At 45.9% G+C, this 26,728-nt stretch overlaps 1 protein-coding gene across 5 annotated transcripts in view; it reads right to left on the bottom strand.

The window, feature by feature from the left end:
* Positions 1–2,060: 2,060 nt before the first annotated feature.
* The window catches only part of MSRA (methionine sulfoxide reductase A), a 331,431-nt gene continuing 306,763 nt past the window's right edge, over positions 2,061–26,728 (bottom strand). For all 5 annotated transcript variants that reach the window (XM_073673879.1, XM_073673883.1, XM_073673880.1 and 2 more), the window contains one exon: positions 2,061–3,042. In XM_073673879.1, coding sequence (XP_073529980.1) covers positions 2,878–3,042 — 165 coding nt within the window. In that variant the 3' untranslated portion in view covers positions 2,061–2,877. The remainder of the gene's footprint in view (positions 3,043–26,728) is intronic.

Genomic DNA, 26,728 nt, shown 5'->3' with positions numbered 1-26,728 from the left:
ATGGTTTTATTTTATTTTTCAGGAGTTGATTTTTGACACTCGGATAAACAACATTTGCAGAACAATATGGACATGAGGCTTATTGTTTTGTACTATAAACGCGAGCACCGGCGCTAATTTGCTGGAGGCACAAATGGTCTAATGAAGACGAAAGAAATTCAGTGTCACACAGTGGAGGGTCTATATGTCAGAGAGTGTAAAAAATTGGGCAAAATTACAACCAAAAATATAAAAAATTTTTTTAAAAAAAATTGGCCCATAGTGGTTAAATAAAAAAAAGTAAATACATAGATTCCTCCGCACTGGTGCCCTGCAGGTCTCCTCACCTCTTCTCGCAGTGGTGGAGGTCTGCAGCACTGATGTTCCATCATCCAAGCTGTAAGAGATGGTCTCCTTGCTCTCTCTCTCCCAGTTTGAAAAGAAAAGTCACCACTGCAGCCAATCACTGACTGCAGCAGTTATGTGATAATCCTACGGAATTTTCGGTGAGTGAGCATGATTTTTTTTGATTTTTTTATCTTATAAGACCATCATCGTGCTATTTTTCAAATTTAAAAACAAAAATCTAGTGGAAAACCACTTAAGTAAAAAAAAAAAAAATAAGAAAAGGACTCCATGCCAACCTTTATTTAAAGTATTGAAAGGAAAACCTCAATGTTCGCCTATGGTGATGCCATGGGAAAGAATAGATGTTGAGTAGAGGTGGAGATATATATTCGCAGAACCTGAGTCCTGCGGCCACATCAGTTCTCTATGGCTACTGGGCAAGAACGTTGCAAATGGCTTCCTACCTCCACCATCCCCGGCTCCTTTTTAAGTAGTCGAGCAGGCGCGATGTCATCTTTGCGGCATGGCGCAAACACATGACATTGCAAAAGGAAGGATTATCAAAAGAGGAACCAAGGATGCCGTCAAGTAGGAAGAGGTTCGCAGAGCACTTGTCCGGCAGTTACGGACTACTGATGTGGCACTTGGACCAGGGTCCTGAGAATTGATCTCTGCATGTTTAGGTTGCCTTGCTTCTGTGCCCTGATAATGTTGTAGGTTTATTTGTAGATTAATATAAAATCAGAGATACAATATTAAGAAAAATCAGATGGGCTAGACTTGTAAGTAGGACAACTGTTCAGAATGTAGATGTCCAACACTTGACTACAATTGTTGGAGACTGGTTGGTTGACTACGGAGATGACGGTCTGAAATGGTCAAGGGCATTCTTGGCCCACCTTCATAATGGTTCATTTTTTGGAAAGGGTAATCAGTTTCCATTTTTAGAGTCACTTGGTAAGTCTCTCTCCTGTAACTCTTCTGGTTAGCAGGGTCCTCTCTCTCTCTTCTGTAGAGTGTAAGCTCTTATGATCTGTGGGGTCCTCTCTCTTCTGTAGAGTGTAAGTTCTTATGGTCAGTGGGGTCATTTCTCTTTCTCCTGTAGAGTGTCAGCTCTTATGATCAGCGGGGTCCTCTCTCTTCTGTAGAGTGTAAGCTCTTATGGTCAGCAGGGTCCTCTCTCTATCCTGTAGAGTCTAAGCTCTTATGGTCAGCGGGGTCCTCTCTCTCCTGTAGAGTGTCAGCTCTTATGGTCAGCGGGGTCCTCTCTCTTCTGTAGAGTGTAAGCTCTTATGGTCATTAGGGCCCTCTCTTTTGCTTCTGTAGAGTGTAATCTCTTATGGTCAGCGGGGTCCTCTCTTTTGCTTCTGTAGAGTGTAATCTCTTATGGTCAGCGGGGTCCTCTCTCTATCCTGTAGAGTCTAAGCTCTTATGGTAAGCGGGGTCCTCTCTCTTTCTCCTGTAGACTGTAAGTTCTTATAGTCAGCGGGGTCCTCTCTCTATCCTGTAGAGTCTAAGCTCTTATGATCAGTGGGGTCCTTTCTCTCTCTCCTGTAGAGTGTCAGCTCTTATGATCAGCGGGGTCCTCTCTCTTCTGTAGAGTGTAAGCTCTTATGGTCATTAGGGCCCTCTCTTTTGCTTCTGTAGAGTGTAATCTCTTATGGTCAGCGGGGTCCTCTCTTTTGCTTCTGTAGAGTGTAATCTCTTATGGTCAGCGGGGTCCTCTCTCTATCCTGTAGAGTCTAAGCTCTTATGGTCAGCGGGGTCCTCTCTCTTTCTCCTGTAGAGTGTAAGCTTTTATAGTCAGCGGGGTTGTTTCTCACTGCCACATGTATTTTACGAGCAATTACAAGCTTTCGAGTATTGAGGTCCATGCAAATTTATTTGCTAGGAATTAAATTTTTTCAGAAAATTTGACAAAGCCAGCATATTAGAATTTTAGAAAATCTGCTCATCTCTACTTAGTAGTATAACAGGCTGACTAGATTATCAATTAAAGGCACCACCTTGGAAGGCCATCAAGATTACATTAGACAGTTTGCATAATGGAAGCCATGATCCAGAAGACCAAAGGGGTTGCTCATTGAACCTAACACAGAAGCCTATCAGTTCTCTTAAATTTTACAAGAACTTGTGCAAATTGGTTTTCTATTCCAGTGAAACATGGGTAAAGTATGGATACATGCCAAGTATTTATTGAGATTAGGATTGCTCCCAATGGGTCATAACCATGGGATAACCACAATGGGCACCAACGGTTGCATTGTGCTACAAAGCCATTTAACCATGAGAAGTAAAACAACTCAAACAATGGTGGTTTGACCTATCGCTTGAATCTTCCAAGAAGAACAATATATGACCATTGCTACCATTTAGCTCCAGCCCTAAAGTGATATATTTCAATTATGGACAGAGAATGGTAAAGTGCTATATGGAGTTTGCCGGAACCCATGGACATAAAAGCCAAAAGCATAAAAAAGATTGAGATTATCATATCAGCGCTGCATCTTAAAATCATCCTGAGATTAAAGATTTTTTGGGTGGAAGACTCTACAATTTGAGGCCAATCGGACAGGAGACTCCAGTGCCACCCAGTCCACAGTAGCCATTGGGCACTTTGCTGAGATACTGCTGGTGATAATCTTCTGCGTAGTAGAACTTGGTTTCCTCACGGATTTCAGTGGTGATATTTCCAAATCCATTCGCAGTTAACTCCTGTAAAAAAAAAAAAAAAGATTGAAGATTTCAGTACAAAAAGATTTCTCAAAGTAAAAAAGAAAGCCAAACCTAATACACAAATATAGAATCCTGAAATACATTAGTGTCGATGGAATCCAAGTCTGTAACAATCAGAAGACTCGTCATCTTGTTGACCTTCATCAGAAAGTTCACTTCACCCAATGGTCACGCTCTTCTGAAGATGGGCATCTCCTCTTCTGTGTCTAGTTGGCCATCTACAAAAAGTTCACTACATCCAATAACTACTATCCCTGATGAAGACAGCCGTAGCTGTCGAAAAGCGTTGGAAAGTCTTTGACCCAGCTGAGAAGGCGTCCACAGGCCTCCGTACTGAGTGCACGCCGCTTACCACGTGACAGCGCGTCACTCTGCCCCTCTCGCGCACTTTCAAGTGAAAGCGCGCCTTCTCTCTCCCCCCCCTCTCTCTCTATCCCGCTCTGCCTACCCGGAAGCACGCAAGCTGCGGCGGTCACCGGCCGGGACTCCGCTCTCGCTCCGGGCTCCATCACCTGCTGACATAACCGCGGGACTGCAGACTGTAAGTAATCTCGGGCCTCGGCCCCCACCGCTTGCTACCACACGAAACTGCCAGGAGCAGATACCCTAACCTTCACTATTCTATCCTTGGCAGACTCACAGAAAACGCGGTCTGCGCTATACTCACCTTGCAACCATAGCCTTCTGCTACATCGTGACAGCATTTTCTGACTACCCAGCCAGAGACCCCTGCTATATCAACCCTACAACCAGAACCTTCGTCTACACCAGAGCATTTTATGGCAGGACACATCACTGCCTGACCGACTGACCACCCAGTCAGAGCCTCTTACTGCACCTATTTGGTATCCAGGATCAGAGCCTCCTACTATAGAACTATTGCTGCATAAATAATTCATCCAGAGCCTCCTGCTGCACCTTCCGTACGACCGGAACACCTGATGCACCTGTCCTCTTATGTCAGCAATATATGAAATAAGGTAAATAACAAGCATAGTAACTGCAGACTAATCCTACTATACCTCAAACACTAACCCTCTCTTAAATTTTCAAACAGGACAAAGGGTACAACATAGACGCCACATCGTCAGTACCGCCAGAAGCACCTTGCTGCACCTCTCCTACAGGGACAGGGACAAACCAGAGTCACCTGCTGCATCTCTCAAAAGGACAACTATAATTATTAAACCCAAAATAGAACAAGTCTACCTTAGGGTAAGTCCTAATCCTATCGTACCACCTGAGAACCAAGTACCTACAATATCAAACCTATTTCTTCTACGACCCTAGGACCTCGAGCCCCCTTTTCAAAAAACCATCCCGGACCAGTCCACCTCCATAGTTGGCTCCCTGTGGATCACGGTCCAAGAAACACATCCGCACGTCTCTGTTCTTGTTGCCCACTGATTGCCACAACAACAGCAGGTAAAGTACAACTCCCACTAGTGACCTGTAGTCAATTACTCCTAAGTTCTAATGCACTTTTCCTGCACCTCAGGTATCTACCATTGTCTCCTACTGACACTAGAGTCCACCGTCGAAAGGCCTTCAAGGTTGCCACAAGGAGATACAGACCGATCATAACAGGTAACCCATACAAAAACCAAACCTACCAAGAATCGATACCCTAAGTACCGTATTACCATACCGTACTACTATACCCTAACACGGTTCCTCTTCCACCAGGTCCACCCTTCTGCCTCCCAAGTATCGACTACCTCAAAGACTCTATGGGAAGCCGTTCTATCCATTAATCCAGAACCATATTTATTTATTTATTTATATTTATTTACTCATTTTTACCGATTCCTTTATATTGTCTATTTTAGCTTTTTAGAAAAAATCTTTTTAAACACCTGTATCAATAAAGTACATTTTAGTTATTTATTCTCCCGAAGTCCTTCATTCACTACCGCTAGCGCGAATTTTAAACCATAGGTTATTTTAATCTAGTACATCCAATAACCATATTCTCCTGAAGATGCGCAACCAACCCTCTGCTATTTCTGATTGTCTGTCTTCAGATGGTCCTTACGTTTCTGAAAACGGACAACTTGCAACTATAAAATGGCAGTAGTTTTACAAAAACGGATACCCAATATTATTTCTCTTCGCTGGTCTCTGGAAGCTTCACAGCACCTAATATCTTCAGAACAATAATGTGCTGTGAAACTTCTGAAGATAAGCAATGATAAATGATGGAGAGGTGTCCTCAAGCAGGACTCCACCACAAAAACGACCATTTCTAACCTTATGACAACCAGAACCATGTGCACATTACCAGTTTTTACTACCCCCATAATTTAATCTCAACTTAGTCTGGGACTGGGAGCTATCTTGCAGAACAACCTCTGGCTTTATATGAATTATTTTCTGGGACCACCACAATTCGGCCAGTTGTAGAAGGACAGGGAGTAAGAGATAAGACAGGAAGAAACATCACTTCACTGACAATGCAGACGAGAAGACATCATTTGGAGGAAAAGGGGGCATGACAGAAAATATACTATGACTTTGAGGAAACCTAAGCAAAGCCCATGCCTGATACACATCCGAAACTGATATTTCTAACGCAATCTATGTCTCCAATAAGCTTCTAACAGTACATCATTCTACAATCTAAATACATGTAAGGGCTTTTCTCCTGTAGAGTGTCAGCTCTTATGTGCAGGGTCCTCTCTCCTGTAGAGTGTCAGCTCTTATGTGCAGGGTTCTCTCTCCTGTAGAGTGTCAGCTCTTATGTGCAGGGTTCTCTCTCCTGTAGAGTGTCAGCTCTTATGGGCAGAGTCCTCTCTCCTGTATCTTGTCAGCTCTTATGTGCAGGGTCCTCTCTCCTGTAGAGTGTCAGCTCTTATGTGCAGGGTCCTCTCTCCTGTAGAGTGTCAGCTCTTATGAGCAGGGTCCTCTCTCCTGTAGAGTGTCAGCTCTTATGTGCAGGGTCCTCTCTCCTGTAGAGTGTCAGCTCTTATGTGCAGGGTTCTCTCTCCTGTATCTTGTCAGCTCTTATGTGCAGGGTCCTCTCTCCTGTAGAGTGTCAGCTCTTATGGGCAGGGTTCTCTCTCCTGTAGAGTGTCAGCTCTTATGTGCAGGGTTCTCTCTCCTGTATCTTGTCAGCTCTTATGTGCAGGGACCTCTCTCCTGTAGAGTGTCAGCTCTTATGTGCAGGGTCCTCTCCTGTAGAGTGTCAGCTCTTATGTGCAGGGACCTCTCTCCTGTAGATGGTCAGCTCTTATGGGCACGGTTCTCTCTCCTGTAGAGTGTCAGCTCTTATGGGCAGAGTCCTCTCTCCTGTAGAGTGTTAGCGCTAATGGGCAGGGTCCTCTCTCCTGTAGAGTGTCAGCTCTTATGTGCAGGGTTCTCTCTCCTGTATCTTGTCAGCTCTTATGTGCAGGGTCCTCTCTCCTGTAGAGTGTCAGCTCTTATGTGCAGGGACCTCTCTCCTGTAGAGTGTCAGCTCTTATGTGCAGGGTCCTCTCTCCTGTAGAGTGTCAGCTCTTATGTGCAGGGACCTCTCTCCTGTAGAGTGTCAGCTCTTATGTGCAGGGTCCTCTCTCCTGTAGAGTGTCAGCTCTTATGTGCAGGGACCTCTCTCCTGTAGAGTGTCATCTCTCCTGTAGAGTGTCAGCTCTTATGGGCAGGGTCCTCTCTCCTGTAGAGTGTCAGCTCTTATGTGCAGGGTCCTCTCTCCTGTAGAGTGTCAGCTCTTATGGGCAGGGTTCTCTCTCCTGTAGAGTGTCAGCTCTTATGTGCAGGGTCCTCTCTCCTGTAGAGTGTCAGCTCTTATGTGCAGGGTCCTCTCTCCTGTAGAGTGTCAGCTCTTATGTGCAGGGTTCTCTCTCCTGTATCTTGTCAGCTCTTATGTGCAGGGTCCTCTCTCCTGTAGAGTGTCAGCTCTTATGGGCAGGGTTCTCTCTCCTGTAGAGTGTCAGCTCTTATGTGCAGGGTCCTCTCTCCTGTAGAGTGTCAGCTCTTATGTGCAGGGACCTCTCTCCTGTAGAGTGTCAGCTCTTATGTGCAGGGTCCTCTCCTGTAGAGTGTCAGCTCTTATGTGCAGGGACCTCTCTCCTGTAGATGGTCAGCTCTTATGGGCACGGTTCTCTCTCCTGTAGAGTGTCAGCTCTTATGGGCAGAGTCCTCTCTCCTGTAGAGTGTTAGCGCTAATGGGCAGGGTCCTCTCTCCTGTAGAGTGTCAGCTCTTATGTGCAGGGTTCTCTCTCCTGTATCTTGTCAGCTCTTATGTGCAGGGTCCTCTCTCCTGTAGAGTGTCAGCTCTTATGTGCAGGGACCTCTCTCCTGTAGAGTGTCAGCTCTTATGTGCAGGGTCCTCTCTCCTGTAGAGTGTCAGCTCTTATGTGCAGGGACCTCTCTCCTGTAGAGTGTCAGCTCTTATGTGCAGGGTCCTCTCTCCTGTAGAGTGTCAGCTCTTATGTGCAGGGACCTCTCTCCTGTAGAGTGTCATCTCTCCTGTAGAGTGTCAGCTCTTATGGGCAGGGTCCTCTCTCCTGTAGAGTGTCAGCTCTTATGTGCAGGGTCCTCTCTCCTGTAGAGTGTCAGCTCTTATGGGCAGGGTTCTCTCTCCTGTAGAGTGTCAGCTCTTATGTGCAGGGTCCTCTCTCCTGTAGAGTGTCAGCTCTTATGGGCAGGGTCCTCTCTCCTGTAGAGTGTCAGCTCTTATGTGCAGGGACCTCTCTCCTGTAGAGTGTCAGCTCTTATGTGCAGGGTCATCTCTCCTGTAGAGTGTTAGCTCTTATGTGCAGGGTTCTCTCTCCTGTATCTTGTCAGCTCTTATGTGCAGGGTCCTCTCTCCTGTAGAGTGTCAGCTCTTATGTGCAGGGTCCTCTCTCCTGTAGAGTGTCAGCTCTTATGTGCAGGGTCCTCTCTCCTGTAGAGTGTCAGCTCTTATGGGCAGGGTTCTCTCTCCTGTAGAGTGTCAGCTCTTATGGGCAGGGTTCTCTCTCCTGTAGAGTGTCAGCTCTTATGGGCAGGGTTCTCTCTCCTGTAGAGTGTCAGCTCTTATGGGCAGAGTCCTCTCTCCTGTATCTTGTCAGCTCTTATGTGCAGGGTCCTCTCTCCTGTAGAGTGTCAGCTCTTATGTGCAGGGTCCTCTCTCCTGTAGAGTGTCAGCTCTTATGTGCAGGGACCTCTCTCCTGTAGAGTGTCAGCTCTTATGTGCAGGGTCCTCTCTCCTGTAGAGTGTCAGCTCTTATGTGCAGGGACCTCTCTCCTGTAGAGTGTCATCTCTCCTGTAGAGTGTCAGCTCTTATGGGCAGGGTCCTCTCTCCTGTAGAGTGTCAGCTCTTATGTGCAGGGTCCTCTCTCCTGTAGAGTGTCAGCTCTTATGGGCAGGGTTCTCTCTCCTGTAGAGTGTCAGCTCTTATGTGCAGGGTCCTCTCTCCTGTAGAGTGTCAGCTCTTATGGGCAGGGTCCTCTCTCCTGTAGAGTGTCAGCTCTTATGTGCAGGGACCTCTCTCCTGTAGAGTGTCAGCTCTTATGTGCAGGGTCATCTCTCCTGTAGAGTGTTAGCTCTTATGTGCAGGGTTCTCTCTCCTGTATCTTGTCAGCTCTTATGTGCAGGGTCCTCTCTCCTGTAGAGTGTCAGCTCTTATGTGCAGGGTCCTCTCTCCTGTAGAGTGTCAGCTCTTATGTGCAGGGTCCTCTCTCCTGTAGAGTGTCAGCTCTTATGGGCAGGGTTCTCTCTCCTGTAGAGTGTCAGCTCTTATGGGCAGGGTTCTCTCTCCTGTAGAGTGTCAGCTCTTATGGGCAGGGTTCTCTCTCCTGTAGAGTGTCAGCTCTTATGGGCAGAGTCCTCTCTCCTGTATCTTGTCAGCTCTTATGTGCAGGGTCCTCTCTCCTGTAGAGTGTCAGCTCTTATGTGCAGGGTCCTCTCTCCTGTAGAGTGTCAGCTCTTATGTGCAGGGTCCTCTCTCCTGTAGAGTGTCAGCTCTTATGTGCAGGGTCCTCTCTCCTGTAGAGTGTCAGCTCTTATGTGCAGGGTTCTCTCTCCTGTATCTTGTCAGCTCTTATGTGCAGGGTCCTCTCTCCTGTAGAGTGTCCGCTCTTATGGGCAGGGTCCTCTCTCCTGTAGAGTGTCAGCTCTTATGTGCAGGGTCCTCTCTCCTGTAGAGTGTCAGCTCTTATGGGCAGGGTCCTCTCTCCTGTAGAGTGTCAGCTCTTATGTGCAGGGACCTCTCTCCTGTAGAGTGACAGCTCTTATGGGCAGGGTCATCTCTCCTGTAGAGTGTCAGCTCTTATGGGCAGGGTTCTCTCTCCTGTAGAGTGTCAGCTCTTATGTGCAGGGTCCTCTCTCCTGTAGAGTGTCAGCTCTTATGGGCAGGGTCCTCTCTCCTGTAGAGTGTCAGCTCTTATGTGCAGGGACCTCTCTCCTGTAGAGTGTCAGCTCTTATGTGCAGGGTCATCTCTCCTGTAGAGTGTTAGCTCTTATGTGCAGGGTTCTCTCTCCTGTATCTTGTCAGCTCTTATGTGCAGGGTCCTCTCTCCTGTAGAGTGTCAGCTCTTATGTGCAGGGTCCTCTCTCCTGTAGAGTGTCAGCTCTTATGTGCAGGGTCCTCTCTCCTGTAGAGTGTCAGCTCTTATGTGCAGGGTTCTCTCTCCTGTATCTTGTCAGCTCTTATGTGCAGGGTCCTCTCTCCTGTAGAGTGTCAGCTCTTATGGGCAGGGTTCTCTCTCCTGTAGAGTGTCAGCTCTTATGTGCAGGGTTCTCTCTCCTGTAGAGTGTCAGCTCTTATGTGCAGGGTCATCTCTCCTGTAGAGTGTCAGCTCTTATGGGCAGGGTTCTCTCTCCTGTAGAGTGTCAGCTCTTATGGGCAGGGTCCTCTCTCCTGTATCTTGTCAGCTCTTATGTGCAGGGTCCTCTCTACTGTAGAGTGTCAGCTCTTATGTGCAGGGTTCTCTCGCCTGTATCTTGTCAGCTCTTATGTGCAGGGTCCTCTCTCCTGTAGAGTGTCAGCTCTTATGGGCAGGGTCCTCTCTCCTGTAGAGTGTCAGCTCTTATGTGCAGGGTTCTCTCGCCTGTATCTTGTCAGCTCTTATGTGCAGGGACCTCTCTCCTGTAGAGTGTCAGCTCTTATGTGCAGGGTCCTCTCTCCTGTAGAGTGTCAGCTCTTATGTGCAGGGACCTCTCTCCTGTAGAGTGTCAGCTCTTATGTGTAGGGTCCTCTTTCCTGTAGCGTGTCAGCTCTTATGGGCAGGGTCCTCTCTCCAGTAGAGTGTCAGCTCTTATGGGCAGGGTCCTCTCTCCAGTAGAGTGTCAGCTCTTATTGCAAGGGAATTCTGTACTATAGATTGCGAGTTGCAGACATTTCTTTCTTGTATTTATATGTGACATTTCAGCATATTATTCTCTTCCGTCCCTTGACTTTCAGCACCGTATGAGTCTCTGCCATGTTTGTCGAGAGGAAGAAGGGGGTTGGGGGTCTGGAGCACTTGGAATCCAGGCCCCTCAGGGCTGTATGAAGCTGTGCCTGAAACATGTAACAGATTTCCAGACAGATGGCGGTGTACATAACTCTGCACTGCTCTCCATTTAGATAAAATTGCCATACTTAGTATAGCCTCAAATGACCTATTTTACATAGAAAGACACGACTATGTGCATAGATAGACCATTATACAGACGGCGCATTTGATCACAGAGCGTCCCATCCCACTCCTCCATGCTATATACTCAACATAGCCAAAAGTATGTGGACACCTGAACATCACATGCATATGGGATTCTGAACATCTTAATACAAGTCATTCATTTTGAATTTGTACCCAAGAGCCTTCAATTTTTTGGAAAGTATTTCTACTACTAAATTTTATGACATGTATATGGGGATTTGGTAATGTTGGGACACATAGAACTGGACCAATTGTTTCATAAATCTCATTGTTTGTTGGGCAGCATTGTAGAAAGATTTCTCTTCCCCACATCAAGCATCAAAACTGCCCAAGGTGACGAATTTATAAGTTTACTGATGGTGGCTTTACATCACTCCAGTTGACTCCTGGCATTGTGTATAGTAATTTCAGGCTTGTGTGTGCCTTATCCTTGTTAAATAACAAAAAGGAGGCAAAAGTGAAAGAAGATTACCAGTAACAAGATGGAAGGTAAATTAGAGAAGTCAAGGAAGGAAAAGTGAAAGAAGATGACCAGTAACAAGATGGAAGGTAAATTAGAGAAGTCAAGAAGGGAAAAGTGAAAGAAGATGACCAGTAAGAAGATGGAAGGTAAATTAGAGAAGTCAAGGAGGGAAAAGTGAAAGAAGATGACCAGTAACGGGATGGAAGGTAGATCAGAGAATTCAAGGAGGGAAAAGTGAAAGAAGATGACCAGTAATGGGATGGAAGGTAGATCAGAGAATTCAAGGAGGGAAAAGTGAAAGAAGATGACCAGTAACGGGATGGAAGGTAGATCAGAGAATTCAAGGAGGGAATAGTGAAAGAAGATGACCAGTAACGAGATGGAAGGTAGATCAGAGAAGTCAAGGAGGGAAAAGTGAAAGAAGATGACCAGTAACGGGATGGAAGGTAGATCAGAGAAGTCAAGGAGGGAAAAGTGAAAGTAGATGACCAGTAACGAGATGGAAGGTAAATTAGAGAAGTCAAGGAGGGAATAGTGAAAGAAGATAACCAGTAACGGGATGGAAAGTAGATCAGAGAAGTCAAGGAGGGAAAAGTGAAAGAAGATGACCAGTAGCAAGATGGAAGGTAGATCAGAGAAGTCAAGGAGGGAAAAATGAAAGAAGATGACCAGTAATGAAATGGAAGGTAGATAAGAAAAGTGAAGAGGGAAAAGTGAAATAAGATAACAAGTAAGGAGATATAAGGTAGATCAGAGAACTCATGACCATGACAATAAGGAATCTAAAGACCCAAACTGAAGAAGGAAAAATACTCTGTTCATGGGCACCAGGAGTAGAAAGTGTTTTGACAAAACTGATAATTGTCAAAAATAACATGTACATTAATTTGATCTGACTAATAAGGTCAGTAAAAATTATGCCCTACAGGTACGTCATGCCAAACACAAGTCACCGGAGAAACAGATTAATGTGGTTGCCCAACAGCCATACGTTCTACATCCAAAATAGAGAAAAATTTGGACAATAAAAGAAGGATCCTCTGACTGTCCGAGAAGTCTCTTGTGCTTCCTTTTGGCACTTTTTAGGGTTTGTTTAGTGGGTATAAATACACTCCGAGGATTGACCTTCATTCATCTCTAGTTTTATGTTCACCGAGAACGGCCAATATTTTCCAACGTCCCATCTGTCCTGGAGCCAAGCTTAGATCAGCAGATACTTGGCACAGATTCTGTAGCCAGATGTCAAGTTTATTTCACGGCGTTGGTTTCAAAAATTGGTCACATTTCGAAAAAAAAAAAAAAAAAAGAGCAAAAAAAAATTTTCACAGGTGGAAGTTGTAGTATAAAGGAACAAAGCAAGTGGCCAAAAAAATGGCACATTTTGTCCCCTCTTACTTTAAATACACTTTAACCCTTTCTTACACACCACTGTTGATAGGTATTTTCCACACATTACCGTATTCATATAAATATATATATACATAGTGAGTGTATGACGCCAAACATGAACGTGTGGCCCTAAATCAGCAGTGTGTGATGTCGGAACAGTCAATAGTGACTATTGCATCTAATTACCCTACAGTGGCAGATGGCTCCCTCTATCAGCCCCATGATGCAACTGCAGGGTGCCAGTAGATTGCCAGGGCAGAATATGGAAGCTCCTGGAGGATCGCAAGATAAAGTCCTCAAGAGGGAATAAGAGAAAATAGAGTTTTAATAAAGTGAATAAAAAAAAAATAGTTAAAAGTATTAATCATACCGACTCCAAAAAATACAAACAAAAATACCTAAAAGAAACAGCAAATGGTCCAAACAAAAGAGTTACATGTGATTACAAAAATATCGCAGTTTTTTTTTTTTTTTTGGCCAGGAACAGCGCCACTCATGTCCTGTTAATGTGACTAAGATGCAATACCGGACACCACCCATGCACAGAAGTGGCGCAGTTTCTGGAAGACAGCAACAAACTTTTTCTAATTTTGCTCTCCAATGTCTATAGGATGTTTTTGCATTAACCCTTTATTTCTTTGTCCCAGATTATTATTATCTGACCCAATAAACAAGAACAGTACAGCGCAAAATTCCTTAAGGAGAACGATACATACGCAACAGTTTATATGAAAGATTGCCCTCCGTCATTAGGATGCTGATCATGGGGGGGGTATCAAACTCTGGGATACGAGCTGTTAGAGTATACGACAGCTGCAGGCTTATGCTGGTGGGACTGTGTTGAGCAGACAGCGGATGGCGCTGTTTTAACTTTTACATCTTATTGATATGAGTATAGTTCCTATCTACATTGTACTGTATGACCTCTCTGGTTGCTTTACGCCAGTTTTTTAATGGTTGATTTATGTCCTATGTAAATAGTCGATTTTCCCACAATGTGAACGATTCTGCTGAAAGCAGAAATCCGCAACAGGTTGATCCTGGAAAAGTTTAAAGTATTTGGTTTCCAAGTATCTTTTTAAGTGGAAAGTGATTATCACTATAATTGTGCACCTGGTGTCCCTATTTTCAGCACTCCGGACCATTTTCTGGTTGCCCTGTTATGGCTAGTCTTGACCATGTCCTCTTTGGATGTTGACCTCAACGTTGTCCTGTTACACCATATTGATGACCATTCTGCAGTGGCCACATAACGCTGAATGGAGTTGCGTTTTGCAGCTCCGCTCAATGTGTTTACTTCAGGTGACGCCGATCAGATCTCCGGACCATTTTCTGGTTGCCCTGTTATGGCCAGTCCTGACCATGTCCTCTTTGGATGTTGACCTCAACGTTGTCCTGATATACCATATTTATGACCGTTCTGCAAGTGGCCACATAACACTGAACGGAGTTGCGTTTTGCAGCTCCGTTCAATGTGTTTACTTCAGGTGACGCCGGAGCTGATCGGTGGTGTCTGCTCCCCAACAATCTCATATTGATGACCAATCCTCAGGATAGCAAAAGTTATGAATATGGTGTGACCTTTCCTGGTCCTGAAGCCTTTTTTCCCATCTACATGGAACCTTCATTCTACAGATAACGAATCAGATTGCCACCGGGTGAACGTAGAGGAGGGTGAGGGCTACCAGGTGCCAGGATGGATGGCCACAAGCCACATTGCCGTGTATAGGCTTTGGTGATGGAAATCTGCGTCTCTGGAACATCAGAAGGATCTGACTGTATAATCCCCCATCGTTGTGATTCTGCGGATTACCACCTCGTCTGTCCCGCTGTCACGCAGCCCGTCTGGGTGCGTGTTTGTGTGTGCGCTCTATGTGCAGGCAGCTCCGAGGCCTGCCAAAAATCCTAATTTTGTCGCCATCTGCCATGGAGGAAGATAACACCTGTCAGGAGCAGCTGCTGAGTGTACGAGATAGGTAAGAAGCAAATCACGTCTACTCTCCACTTGGACGGATTCAGGTAACACATGGACCTCAATGTCGGATGCCAAGTGGCCTCCTGCAAGTTCCCCCTCGCTGCAGGCGCTACACTCACTCACACTGTGCACGGAGCGACACGATGAGGCAGAGAACGGTCACACTTCTACTCTCATCAGGTCCTAGGATGTATCTGTATCGGGGAAAGCTGGGGGAACACACACACAGCTACCCATCAAGCCCAAAGCTGACACCACACACGTTACCAATTCTCATTAAATGACAAAAATGGAAAATCTCTCAGTAAACAACTAACAGAAATCCATGTACAATAAAGATGCCCGATAAACCTCATCAACGATCTATATTCTATCTATCCAATATCTAACATTTATCAAATATCTATTTAATATACAGCATTGAGCAAACGTTTTAGACAGGTGTGGAAAAAATGCCGCACAGTAAGAAGTTTTATACATAGAAGTGTTAATAGTTTATTTTTTTATCAATTAACAAAATGCAAAGTGAGACGACAGGCGGTCACCAGATACTGATGATGGAGGCGACGGGCGGTCACCAGATACTGATGATGGAGGCGACGGGCGGTCACCAGATACTGATGATGGAGGCGACGGGCGGTCACCAGATACTGATGATGGAGGCGACGGGCGGTCACCAGATACTGATGATGGAGGCGACGGGCGGTCACCAGATACTGATGATGGAGGCGACGGGCGGTCACCAGATACTGATGATGGAGGCGACGGGCGGTCACCAGATACTGATGATGGAGGCGACGGGCGGTCACCAGATACTGATGATGGAGGCGACGGGCGGTCACCAGATACTGATGATGGAGGCGACGGGCGGTCACCAGATACTGATGATGGAGGCGACGGGCGGTCACCAGATACTGATGATGGAGGCGACGGGCGGTCACCAGATACTGATGATGGAGGCGACGGGCGGTCACCGGATACTGATGATGGAGGCGATGGGCGGTCACTGGATACTGATGATGGAAGCGACGGGCGGTCACCAGATACTGATGATGGAGGCGACGGGCGGTCACCAGATACTGATGATGGAGGCGACGGGCGGTCACCAGATACTGATGATGGAGGCGACGGGCGGTCACCAGATATTGATGATGGAGGTGACGGGCGGTCACCAGATACTGATGATGGAGGTGACGGGCGGTCACCAGATATTGATGATGGAGGCGACGGGCGGTCACCAGATATTGATGATGGAGGCGACGGCCGGTCACCAGATACTGATGATGGAGGCGACGGGCGGTCACCGGATACTGATGATGGAGGCGACGGGCGGTCACCGGATACTGATGATGGAAGCGACGGGCGGTCACCGGACACTGATGATGAAGGTGACGGGCGGTCACCAGATACTGATGATGGAGGCGACGGGCGGTCACCAGATACTGATGATGGAGGCGACGGGTGGTCACCAGATACTGATGATGGAGGATATGGGCAGTCACTAGATACGGATGATGGAGGTGGCGGGAGGTCACCAGATACTGAAGAATCACATTTAGGGCTGATGCAGACATCCGAAGGTCTTGGTCACAGGTCTCCCGACAAGAAGCCCAACACCAGTTCTCAATGTCCATGGGTAATGAAGAAGACAACCTCCACCTTCTTCACTACCCCCATAGATGCAGGCAGTGGTGCCACCTATACCCAATTAAGCAGGCAGAGGAACATATCTTACGCCTTACTTTACTTACTTCAGTAAATGGTCCCGCTACGCCGGGTGGAAGCTGCAAAGATAAAGTCAAAATCACCGAGAAAAATGTGAAAATGGATAGAGAGGTAGAAAAAAGGTCAAGAAGAGGTTGTTTTTTTTGGAAAGAGAAGATCCTGAAAATTTCTTTCGCAGCTCAATAGAGAGTCCCATGAGAGGGCGGAGAGACGTTTTATCCAACTATTCTGTATTAAATGAAAAAAAAATTATCAGTCAGACAAATTTTCTTTTTCCCTCATGGTAGCAAAAATAACACTTTTCAGGAGGTGGTAACGCAGCGAGGGAGCCATACAGGATATGAGCATTAGATCGGAGTCAATCAAACAGGGGGACCCTGGAGAAATCTGTAAATTTGCTTTCTATGTCTCTGTGAGGAGTATGAATGGCACACAATAAACACTTAATTGGTCGTTCTCGTCTCCAGCCTTCGCGGCTTCGCAGATGTATCATTTTCTGGCTATTATTTGCTTTCAAGCATTTGCATTGTCAGACGAGAGTCCCAAAAAATTATCCTCTGCAAATCCAACTCCTATATCCTTTTCCTCTTTATAGTCCCATTTTCTTTTTATTATTTTTATTTTTATTTTTTTTATACAATTTAAAAAGAAAAGGAAAAAAAATTGCTATGGCAGGAGGACGGGCGCTTAATTTATCATGCATGAACGAAAATCCGGAGTGTCCTTCTATAAAGCCTCCCCTGCGTGGTAAGAGATGCAGAGGACGGAGAAATGCAGAGCAGAGAGACCCTGACCCGGTGGACCACTCAATATAATAGTAGAAATACCATGGAATGATCATATTGCAAATGAAAAAGTATCTGCACCCTTTGATAAGTGACCGTACTACATATTTGCCACCATGAATGGATTCTTATCGTGAGATCAGCGAGGATCCAGGACGCAATATCTCCTTGATTATTCGACTTCTTCATGAGAGTGCACAAAGTGGTGTACCGACTTAGCCCATCCTTGTGCACTGCGTTCATGCTCGACCTGAGCCTCACGCTCATGCTGGACCTGTGTGCCTTGCTTATGCTGGACCCGTGTGCCACTCTCATGCAGGACCCGTGTGCCTTTCTCACGCTGGACCCGTGTGCCTTTCTCACGTTGGACCCGTGTGCCTTTCTCACGCTGGACCCGTGTGCTTTTCTCACGCTGGACCCGTGTGCCTTTCTCACGCTGGACCCGTGTGCCTTTCTCACGCTGGACCCGTGTGCCTTTCTCACGCTGGACCCGTGTGCCTTTCTCACGCTGGACCCGTGTGCCTTTCTCACGCTGGACCCGTGTGCCTTTCTCACGCTGGACCCGTGTGCCTTTCTCACGCTGGACCCGCGTGCCTTTCTCACGCTGGACCCGTGTGCCTTTCTCACGCTGGACCCGTGTGCCTTTCTCACGCTGGACCCGTGTGCTTTTCTCACACTGGACCCGTGTGCCTTTCTCACGCTGGACCCGTGTGCTTTTCTCACGCTGGACCCGTGCGCTCACGCAGGACCTGAGCCTCGCGCTCACGCAGGACCTGAGCCTCGCGCTCACGCAGGACCTGAGCCTCGAGCTCACGCAGGACCTGAGCCTCGAGCTCACGCAGGACCTGAGCCTCGAGCTCACGCAGGACCTGAGCATTGTGCTCACGCAGGACCTGTGCGCCGTGCTCATGCTGGACCTGAGCCTTGCGCTGATGCAGGACTTAAGCTGGACCTGTGTGTCGCTCTCACACTGGACTCGTGCGCCGCTCTTACGCGGGACCTAAGCCTCACGCTCATGCATGACCTAAGCCTTGCGCTGGACCTGAGCCTCGAGTTCACGCTGGATCTGAACCTCGCGCTCATGCTGGTCCTGAGCCTCGCTCTCATGCAGGACCTGTGCGCCGCGCTCATGCTGGAACTGAGCCTTGCGCTCATGCAGGACTGAGCGCCATGCTTATGCTGGACCTGTGTGACGCTCTCATGCTGGACCTGAGCCCCACACTCATGTTGGACCTGAGTGCTTCTGCCCTGTAGTTTGATTAATAACTGAGGGTCTCAGGACCGGGGCCCCCCCAACAGGGTTTAAAGGGTTCGAGAAATATTTACTTTAATTACACTTTAAACTAAAAATATATATTACACAAAAAGAACTGGAGTAATCACATTTGCCATATTAATAAAAAAAAGTAATTGCCCCCTAGAATACTGGTTGCACCACTTTTAAAGTGAACCTGTCAGTTTTAACAAGAAGTTTAATCTCAGCATGCACTGTATGTAAAATTCCTCGTAGGAGTCAAGGAGGTGGAGCCACTTGGGTAAAGAGTCATAGCCTCCACACTGGTAACATGCAAATAACTGACCACAGTGGTGAACAATAAGTTATTGCAACAAACAGTGATTGGCAGCAGTGGTCACATCCCTTCAGACAGAGCAGGAAGTACAGATATTACCTCTGTACTTCCTGCTTCATTGGGAAGGATGTGACCAATACTGTCCCAGCTGCAGCTAGTGACTGGCTGCAGTGGTCACAGGTCTGAATAGACAGAGCAAGAAGTACAAAGACTGGCAGGGCTCACTAAGGTGAGAATTATTTTTTAAAATTATTTTTCACCTTTTTAAGAAGCAGAACATTAAAATTCTCATTACCAGCAGCCGCCACTAGAAGGAGCATAGACTCCCTACTGCATGTAAAGGAGAATGTCATGAGCTCCCCCTAGTGGTCACTGCAGACAGACAGAATTTTATGAGGATTTGGAGCTGTGTATTAGAAAAATAGAGCCCTGATTAGTATAAAGACTTCTGGGTCTCCTATGAAGCTCTGAAGAGTTAGGAAATTTGTCCCAATTTGGCTAAAAAAATCACATTCTTAAGGGGGTTGAACAGGGCTAAAATATTGAGGACCTATCCTCAGCAAATGCCATCAGATTGGCGGGTGTCCAACGACTCCGCACCCTGGAAAAGTCTGGCGGCCTTGGGACCTGGGAGCCAGCTAATCGGCAGGGTTGCCCAGTTTGGGACCCCGACTGATCTGATACCGATGACCAATTCTAAGTGTAGCTCATTAATATCGTATTCCTGGCAGCCCCTTTAAATATAATCCAAGGCAATAAACATTTAGCAATGGTTCTTTGTAATTTTTCATGGATATAAACAACACTAACTCCGGCATCTGCTGCCCTGAAATGAACGGTGTATGCAGAAAGCCTCACGTGTGTACTTCTCAGCCTCCACATTATGAGAATAAAAATCTATCGAAACCCCGGAGAAATAACAACTGAGTCTAAAATCCCAAACATAAAATACGGCAACGTGTGGAATAAATACGGAATACCCGGCGGCACGAACGGCAGATATTATTAGTATGACAGCCGCACAGATATGTGATGGTAAAATAGATCGGTGTGAGAGTAGACCACTCAGAAGATGTTCTGTACTGCTAATGCAGGCACGAGAATATGAGGACCCCAACCCCACCCAATGTCGGAAAGTGATACGTACGGTCTTTTTATGAATGAACGGAGTTACCGATGGCCACTATCCAAAAAGGAGCTTCGTTTCTGGACTTGGCGCCCCTGTAGGTGCCAATGGCCACAAGATTGAGCATCAAAGCCGGTAGAAGTTTTGAAGGTTCGGAAAAGAGGGGGTTACTGGTCTCTGACCTTCAAAAATAATTCTACGTTGTATCATAGAAGCTGACAAGATGGCAGATATGGGGGTCTTCAGTAGATCTCTGATACCCCATAACTGTGTGGTCAAGGGTGCCGATGGCGACGACTATTAACCCTTGTCGCATCTAAGAACATTAGCATCTAGGATCGGCTGTAGAAGGGTGTCAGCTGACATCTACTAAATAAGTGCCAAATCATCGATATTCGGAAAAGGCCAGCCGCTCAAGGTGTTAATAAAAGTCATGGAGTCGGCGACACAAGAGGGTGGTAAGGAGGACCAGAAATGGCACCATGGCTGGTACTGATAGGGGGCAATGTGATATTTTACTAATTGGAGAACTGAGGCCAACATCGTAAAATTCTTCTTTACCCACCGAGCCAACATTTAATGTGTCTATATGATAAAACAGAGTTGACGTATACTGGTTTCTATCAGGCTGGCAATGGTTTCTGAATAAATTAGTCTCAAATATGCCGTCCTGTTCCTTCCCTGGCACTCGGCCGTCCACCGTAGAGCTCTGGCATGGCTTGCATTTTGCCTGGAGGCCCTTCTGTTCCAAGTAACTTTTATAATCTTCTTACAAAGCTGCCCCGTCTCGGAGGTTCCAGCTCTTTGTGACATCGTGCTTGAAAAAAAAAAAAAAAAAGATGATCCGTGCGGGGGCTCCTGGGCGCAGGCGATCATTCCTGCAGCTAATGGGAGGCACGTGGCCATCGCTTTCCGAACACAAAAGGCAGAATTGGATGAAATTTGCCCACTTTCCACAATTCTTTGCACAAACGGAAATCAAATGGGAGTTTTGATTTCTTTTAATTAACTGCTATAACCTATAGATGCTGCCGTGTTCTGTCGAGCTCTATGGCAAGAAAAAATAATAATTCTGTCTTCATCGAGTAGTCGTGCAGATGGCGGTGCAGATGCACTGTGCAGCCGCGGAGCGGTGGATGTCACACTGTGACACTGAGGTGTAACCAACAATGCACGTTACATCTGGACGCTTTTCTCAGGGACTGTATCATGTCGGAGCGTCTTCAGAGAAATCTGATGCTGACAGTTTCACTCTATTTCATCTCCAGTTAATCTTATAAAGTTTCTGATCTTTTCCATCTGTGGCCGACACAGCGAGACCCCGAGGAGGATACAGAAGATTATATATATACTGTAGGAGTAAACATTCAACCTCCAAGATTGCAGCCCCGGACCTCGATCATTACCCCGTACTGGGTCCTTTGCATCCCCCCATCTCATTACTACACCCTTCCATCTTGATCAACTGTAAAGATGTATCTGAGTAAGTGTTAATATAGGGTCGCGTAACATTACTGACGTGTCTATAAGGAGGCGCCGGACCAGGACGGATGATTATATACTGCAGGGAGCTGATGGTATTTATTGGAAGCATTATTGCCGATGCTAAAGACAGCCCTGTGTCTACTGTCAATGGCATATGTGAGGGCAATATGGTGGGTACCAATGGCAGGCTCTGAGAGGTGCAAAGGGGTTTGCGAGCAGTGTGGCAGGTATTCATGGGGGCATTGTGGCTGGCACTAGCGGTAGTACCGTGCCTGGCGCTAAACTGTGGCTGGGTCTTCTTTGAATAGGGGCATGGAACTTATGAGGGCAATATGGCTGCACTGTGACAGACTATGATGGGGCACTTGGGCCTGGTACTCATGAGCGCACTGTGGCAGGTATTCATGGAGGGTACTGAGGTCAGCATTATTGGTAGTACCATCCTTGGCACTAACAGCGCCATTATGGTTGGCGCTAGTGATGAGCTCAAGTGCTCGTTTCTTGAGTTTGCCTAGGGTGCACAGGTATGCACAGAGTATTGCGGGTGTTCGAGTGACATGCTTGAGTCACCGCATGTTAAGACAGCCACCAAACATTCAGGGATTGCCTGACAAACTCGGGCAATCCCTGCATGTTTTGTGGCTGTCTAACCGCCGTGAAACATGCGTGGCGGGGGACGCGAACATCTCACTTGAGCACCCGCGATACTCGGTGCATACCCGAGCACCCTAGGCAAACTTGAGTAACGAGCACTTGCGTTCATCACTACTCAACAGTAGTTGGCACCAAATGGATGGCTGTGTCTACTGTTGATGGGGCATCACACTTATGACAGCATTATGGTTGACACTAATGGCTGCACTGTGGAAGGTTCTGATTTGACACTGCGGTAGGGTACTAACTGGATACTGTGGCATGTAGTCATGGAGGGTATTGTGGCTTGTAGTAATGGTAGTACTGTGGCTGCTAGTAATGATAGTGCTGTGGCTGCCAGTAATGGTAGTGCTGTGGCTGCCAGTAATGGTAGTGCTGTGGCTGCCAGTAATGGTATTGCTGTGGCTGCCAGTAATAGTAGTGCTGTGGCTGCCAGTAATGGCAGTGCTGTGGCTGCCAGTAATGGTAGTGCTGTGGCTGCCATTAATGATAGTGCTGTGGCTGCCATTAATGATAGTGCTGTGGCTGCTATTAATGATAGTGCTGTGGCTTCCAGTAATGATAGTACTTGCAAATGAAATGAAATGTAACTTGCAGTAATGGTGGAACTGTAGCTGGTATTGAGAAAGCACAATATGTGGCACAACTTACTCCAGACTGTTACAAACAGAAGGTCAGAACTTAATGTTTTAGGTCGACGTTCATAGCAATCAGTGGGAAGGACAACTCTGCCAATATCCGTTTCACCCTATATCGCCTGCCCAGCGCCATCTCATGTCAGATGCGCCACCTGGCCTAAATGGGTCAAGTTGGTGATTGTCATCTAATGCCTATAAAATACATTTATAATGGCGGAAAGTGAACAGTATGGCCCCTATGTGGTTGATAAATCCTTCCCATCCTGGCTCCATATCCCTCGCAGTAAGAGAGCAGCTTCCCGAGAGACGGTGACATTTATATCAGACGAACTTTACTTCTCAGCGCAAGCTGATGTTACTTCATCACCAGCCCTCTCCCCCGCTGCGTAAATGTATAATGAAGTGAATTTCTCTGCAGGACCCCGGTGAGCAGAGTCCACATGCAAGAAGACAGTCAAAAAAACAGATGACTTCCCGGCACGCCAACTGCTGCAGCTTGTAGGAATAGTTTACAATCTGTACAGCTTGTAACAAGGTTTTCTTTCAGCGCTGCCAACAATAACCGAGAAATCAAATGATGAGCCGCCCATCACAAAAAAAAAAAATCAGCGATGTGCTGAACGACGAAGCCAAATAAGATTCTTTTATTTCATGGCACCTGTAATCACAAAGGCCAGAACGTAGAGGATTTCAGCTCCGGATATCCTGAACTCGACTATACTCAAAGCAATTTGGGTATTTAACTCGTTTAAAGGGAGTCTGTCATCACAAAGCGACTGTTCAAACCAAGCACAGGTACTCGGTGCACCCTTTGTAGGGCCACACAGTTCACTGCACCTTCTGAACTACTTGAGATATCTCCCATAAATATTGGATCAATGCAAACCCCAATATTCATCACTGACCACTGGCTTCGAAAAAGTCTGGGGACCAGTGCTTTGATCAGAAGAAGAGCTAGCCTGGGAAGTGTAATTCTCCGCATCTGAGTAAACTAATCTCAGTCTTGCTGTCTTTTTCCCAGAGCAAATCTCCTGTTGTCATTATCTGGTAGGAGGCCCCTACTTCAATGGAGATGGAAGTGTCTGTTCTGTCTCACTTTCCCTGTTATAATTAGTTGAAAGATCTGAGGTTGTGGGTTGTAAGTGATCACCTAGGCAGGTTAACAACGCAACAATATTTTACTGATCACAGCCATGGTAATAAAGCAATTCCAGGTAAATGGCCAAAATACAGTTCTCTCAGTCCTTAAGCTCTCAACCTGGAATCAGTAGAGTTCCATTGGCTTTGTATCACGCGATACCCACTGTCTCCCAACTATTGGTTGGCCCACAGATTTCGTATCTCCAGCCAGTATAGTCTGTAGCCACAGTCCATGATCCTCCAGACGACAGATAAAACGATAAAAGCACAGATATCCAGTAGCAGCAGTCCTTCAATAAAGTTTAAATCCAAATGACATATCCACAACTGAAGCACGTTTATCCACTTTAGTTGTTAACAGATCTTCAACACTCCGTAAGTAATCCATCCATCAGCTCCAGGTCCACAGCCACAGATCCTAACCCTCCGGCAATTAGTTTCTCTCTTCCCCAGTTAGAATTAGTTTCTCTCTCCCCCAGCCAGAATTAATCCCATATGGTCAACGTGAGGGTGATATGTCCCCACTCTGGAGATGTCTTTATGGATATTAATTTTTCTCTATGACAGGGGGTCTTAAAAGAACCTACCGGATCCTGAAAATTAATCTGCACAGCTGGCTGTGCTCCCCACCAGTTTCCTCGCTTCCTTTTTGGCCAGAAAATGTAACATAAGTGGCCACCAACTGGCAGCAGCCAAGCAGGAAGACATGTCTTCACTCTCTCATCTGCCCTGGGTGGAACATCAATGCTGTCACAATGGTGTCCCACACTGGAAGAAAAAGCAAAGAGACCGTTGGGGGACACAACCAGCAATGCGGGCAAATGGCAGGGGTTTGGAAGCAGTTTCACTCTTTCTTTAAAGACCACCGTGGGTTCTAGAGGACAACCTCATTAGTGTTGGTTCCTTAGGTAGTTATATGCCCCCCAACAAGGTGTCTTAACAACAGAATCTTAAAAACAAAGAATATTCCCCTGTACTCCATTTCGTAAAGTCTCCCCTTACAGCCTGTTGGAGAAGGAGAACAGGCACTGGAGGTGGAGGAAACAGTTAGTCTAAATATTACAGCATCATCTGTCAACGTGACTACCCCAGGGAAAAAAGGAGATCGGGGACGCATTAAGGTAACCAGTAAAGATGTCCTATCTAAAGTGGACGTCCAGCTGGAGAGGGGTGTACTATGTTTCCAATTCTAAATTGATATGAAAAAACAAATAGCCAAAATTAAAATTTTTCTTTTCTAAATAATAACTTTCCTATAAGAAGACCAGAAAAGAGCGGGCAGATGTATTTTGAAGACATGTTTGGATTTTTTAGAGACAGAAATGTTCTTCCTTTAATGAATGGGAATGAAGTAGAAACAAAGGATGCCAACATTTCGATAAAGCAAAAACATAACAGAAAAGTAAAACTGTAAGGGGGCAAATTCATAAGTTTGTGACATGCATGTCACAAATACAAAGCACAACAAAAACCTGAATATACAAAGACGTTGCTGCTTAAATTCATCTAAAAAAAAATCAGGTAACCAAAAGGGCAAAAGGTAAAGGTAAAAAAAATCAAATAACAAGGAAGGCGGGTGAGGTGAGCTTGTATCTAGAGGTATCAAAAACAAAAGAAGGAAATGAAAGTATGATTTGTGGGGACGATGAGAAGCCGATAAACAGAATTAGCTAGAAGAGGGGCCAGGCTGGGTAAAAAGATTTACTTACCGCTGAATGTCAATCAACTACACCAACAAAACAAGCGAGAAGGAGCCGGCGTGGCATTAACTGACATTTTTCACAAGTTCACACGTTTGAGATAATGGAAAGAAATCTGACAAATATTTGGGGAAAAACGAGAGCTTTTATCGAACGCTGTTTGAAGAACAAATGCTTCTATCATGCGACCGTTTGTGGATGCGTAGCTGACGACAGCAGCGGGAATGTTAGCAGAATATTCACACCGGAGTAAAGTTGCCTAAATTTAATCTCATCTGTATTCTGATTTTCCTCTAAGCAAATCGACAAAAAGGTCCAAACATCTATCAATGTTGTCATGAAAATGTTTCATTTCCATTGACTCCTGGAATCCAGACAGTAAATCAAAAGGACATCTTCCTCTTTGACGTCAAGGAGGAAATTCACGTGATGTCATCGAGTGAAGGTTTTGCCCAGTGGAGAACTAGATTTTAGTGAAGGCCATCAATGACCATCAATGATATTCCCGTTTCCTGCCGCTAATCTCTACGAGTCTGCAATCTCATCCGTATTCTGATTTTTCTTTAAGCATTGTGATCGACAAAAAGGTCCGAACATCTATCAATGTGGACGTGAACATTTTTCATTTCCATACGGACCCCTGGAATCTAGACATGAAATCAAAAGGACATCTTCCTCTTTGACGTCAAGAAGCGATGTCATCGAGTGAAGGTTTTGCCCAGTGGAGAACCAGATTTTAGTGAAGGCCATGAATGACCATCAATGATATTCCAGTTTCCTGCCGCTAATCTCTACGAGTCTGCAATCTCATCCGTATTCTGATTTTTCTCTAAGCATTGTGATCGACAAAAGGGTTCGAACATCTGTCAATGTGGACGTAAAAATGTTTAATTTCTATACTGACCCCTGGAATCTAGACATGAAATCAAAAGGACATCTTCATCTTTGAGTCATCGAGTGAAGGTTTTGTCCAGTGGAGAAGCAGATTTTAGTGAAGACCACAAGAAAGGTCATCAACGACAATCAATGATATTACAGTTTCCTGCTGCTGATCTCTATGAGTCTACGTCACTGAACTTTTCCCGGCATGGGGCATCAGTGTGTATGTTTTTTTTTACACCATGCATTGTTAAAAGTCATAAAGGCCGTCAAGAAAGGTGCAGGAACATATAGTTTACTGTGCAAAAGTTTTAGTAAGTAAAAATGCTTTAAAAAATAAAAGTGTTAATAGCTTATTCTTCTCAATTAAAGGAGTCTCCTCAAGTTTGGACGTTATCCCCTTATCTCAAGTTTGGAAGTTATCTCCTTATCCTCCTGGACCCCCGGCTGATGCTGTAAGTGGAGTGGTGATCGATCATGTACAATGCCACTCCAGAGTGCAGAAGTCCAGC

Source organism: Phyllobates terribilis, unplaced genomic scaffold (assembly GCF_046119375.1).
Source record: "Phyllobates terribilis strain yellow unplaced genomic scaffold, ASM4611937v1 Scaffold_3__8_contigs__length_932513732, whole genome shotgun sequence".
Classification (NCBI taxonomy): domain Eukaryota; kingdom Metazoa; phylum Chordata; class Amphibia; order Anura; family Dendrobatidae; genus Phyllobates; species Phyllobates terribilis.
Note: the sequence above shows the minus strand (reverse complement) of the source record. Positions and strands in the feature narration are given on the sequence as shown.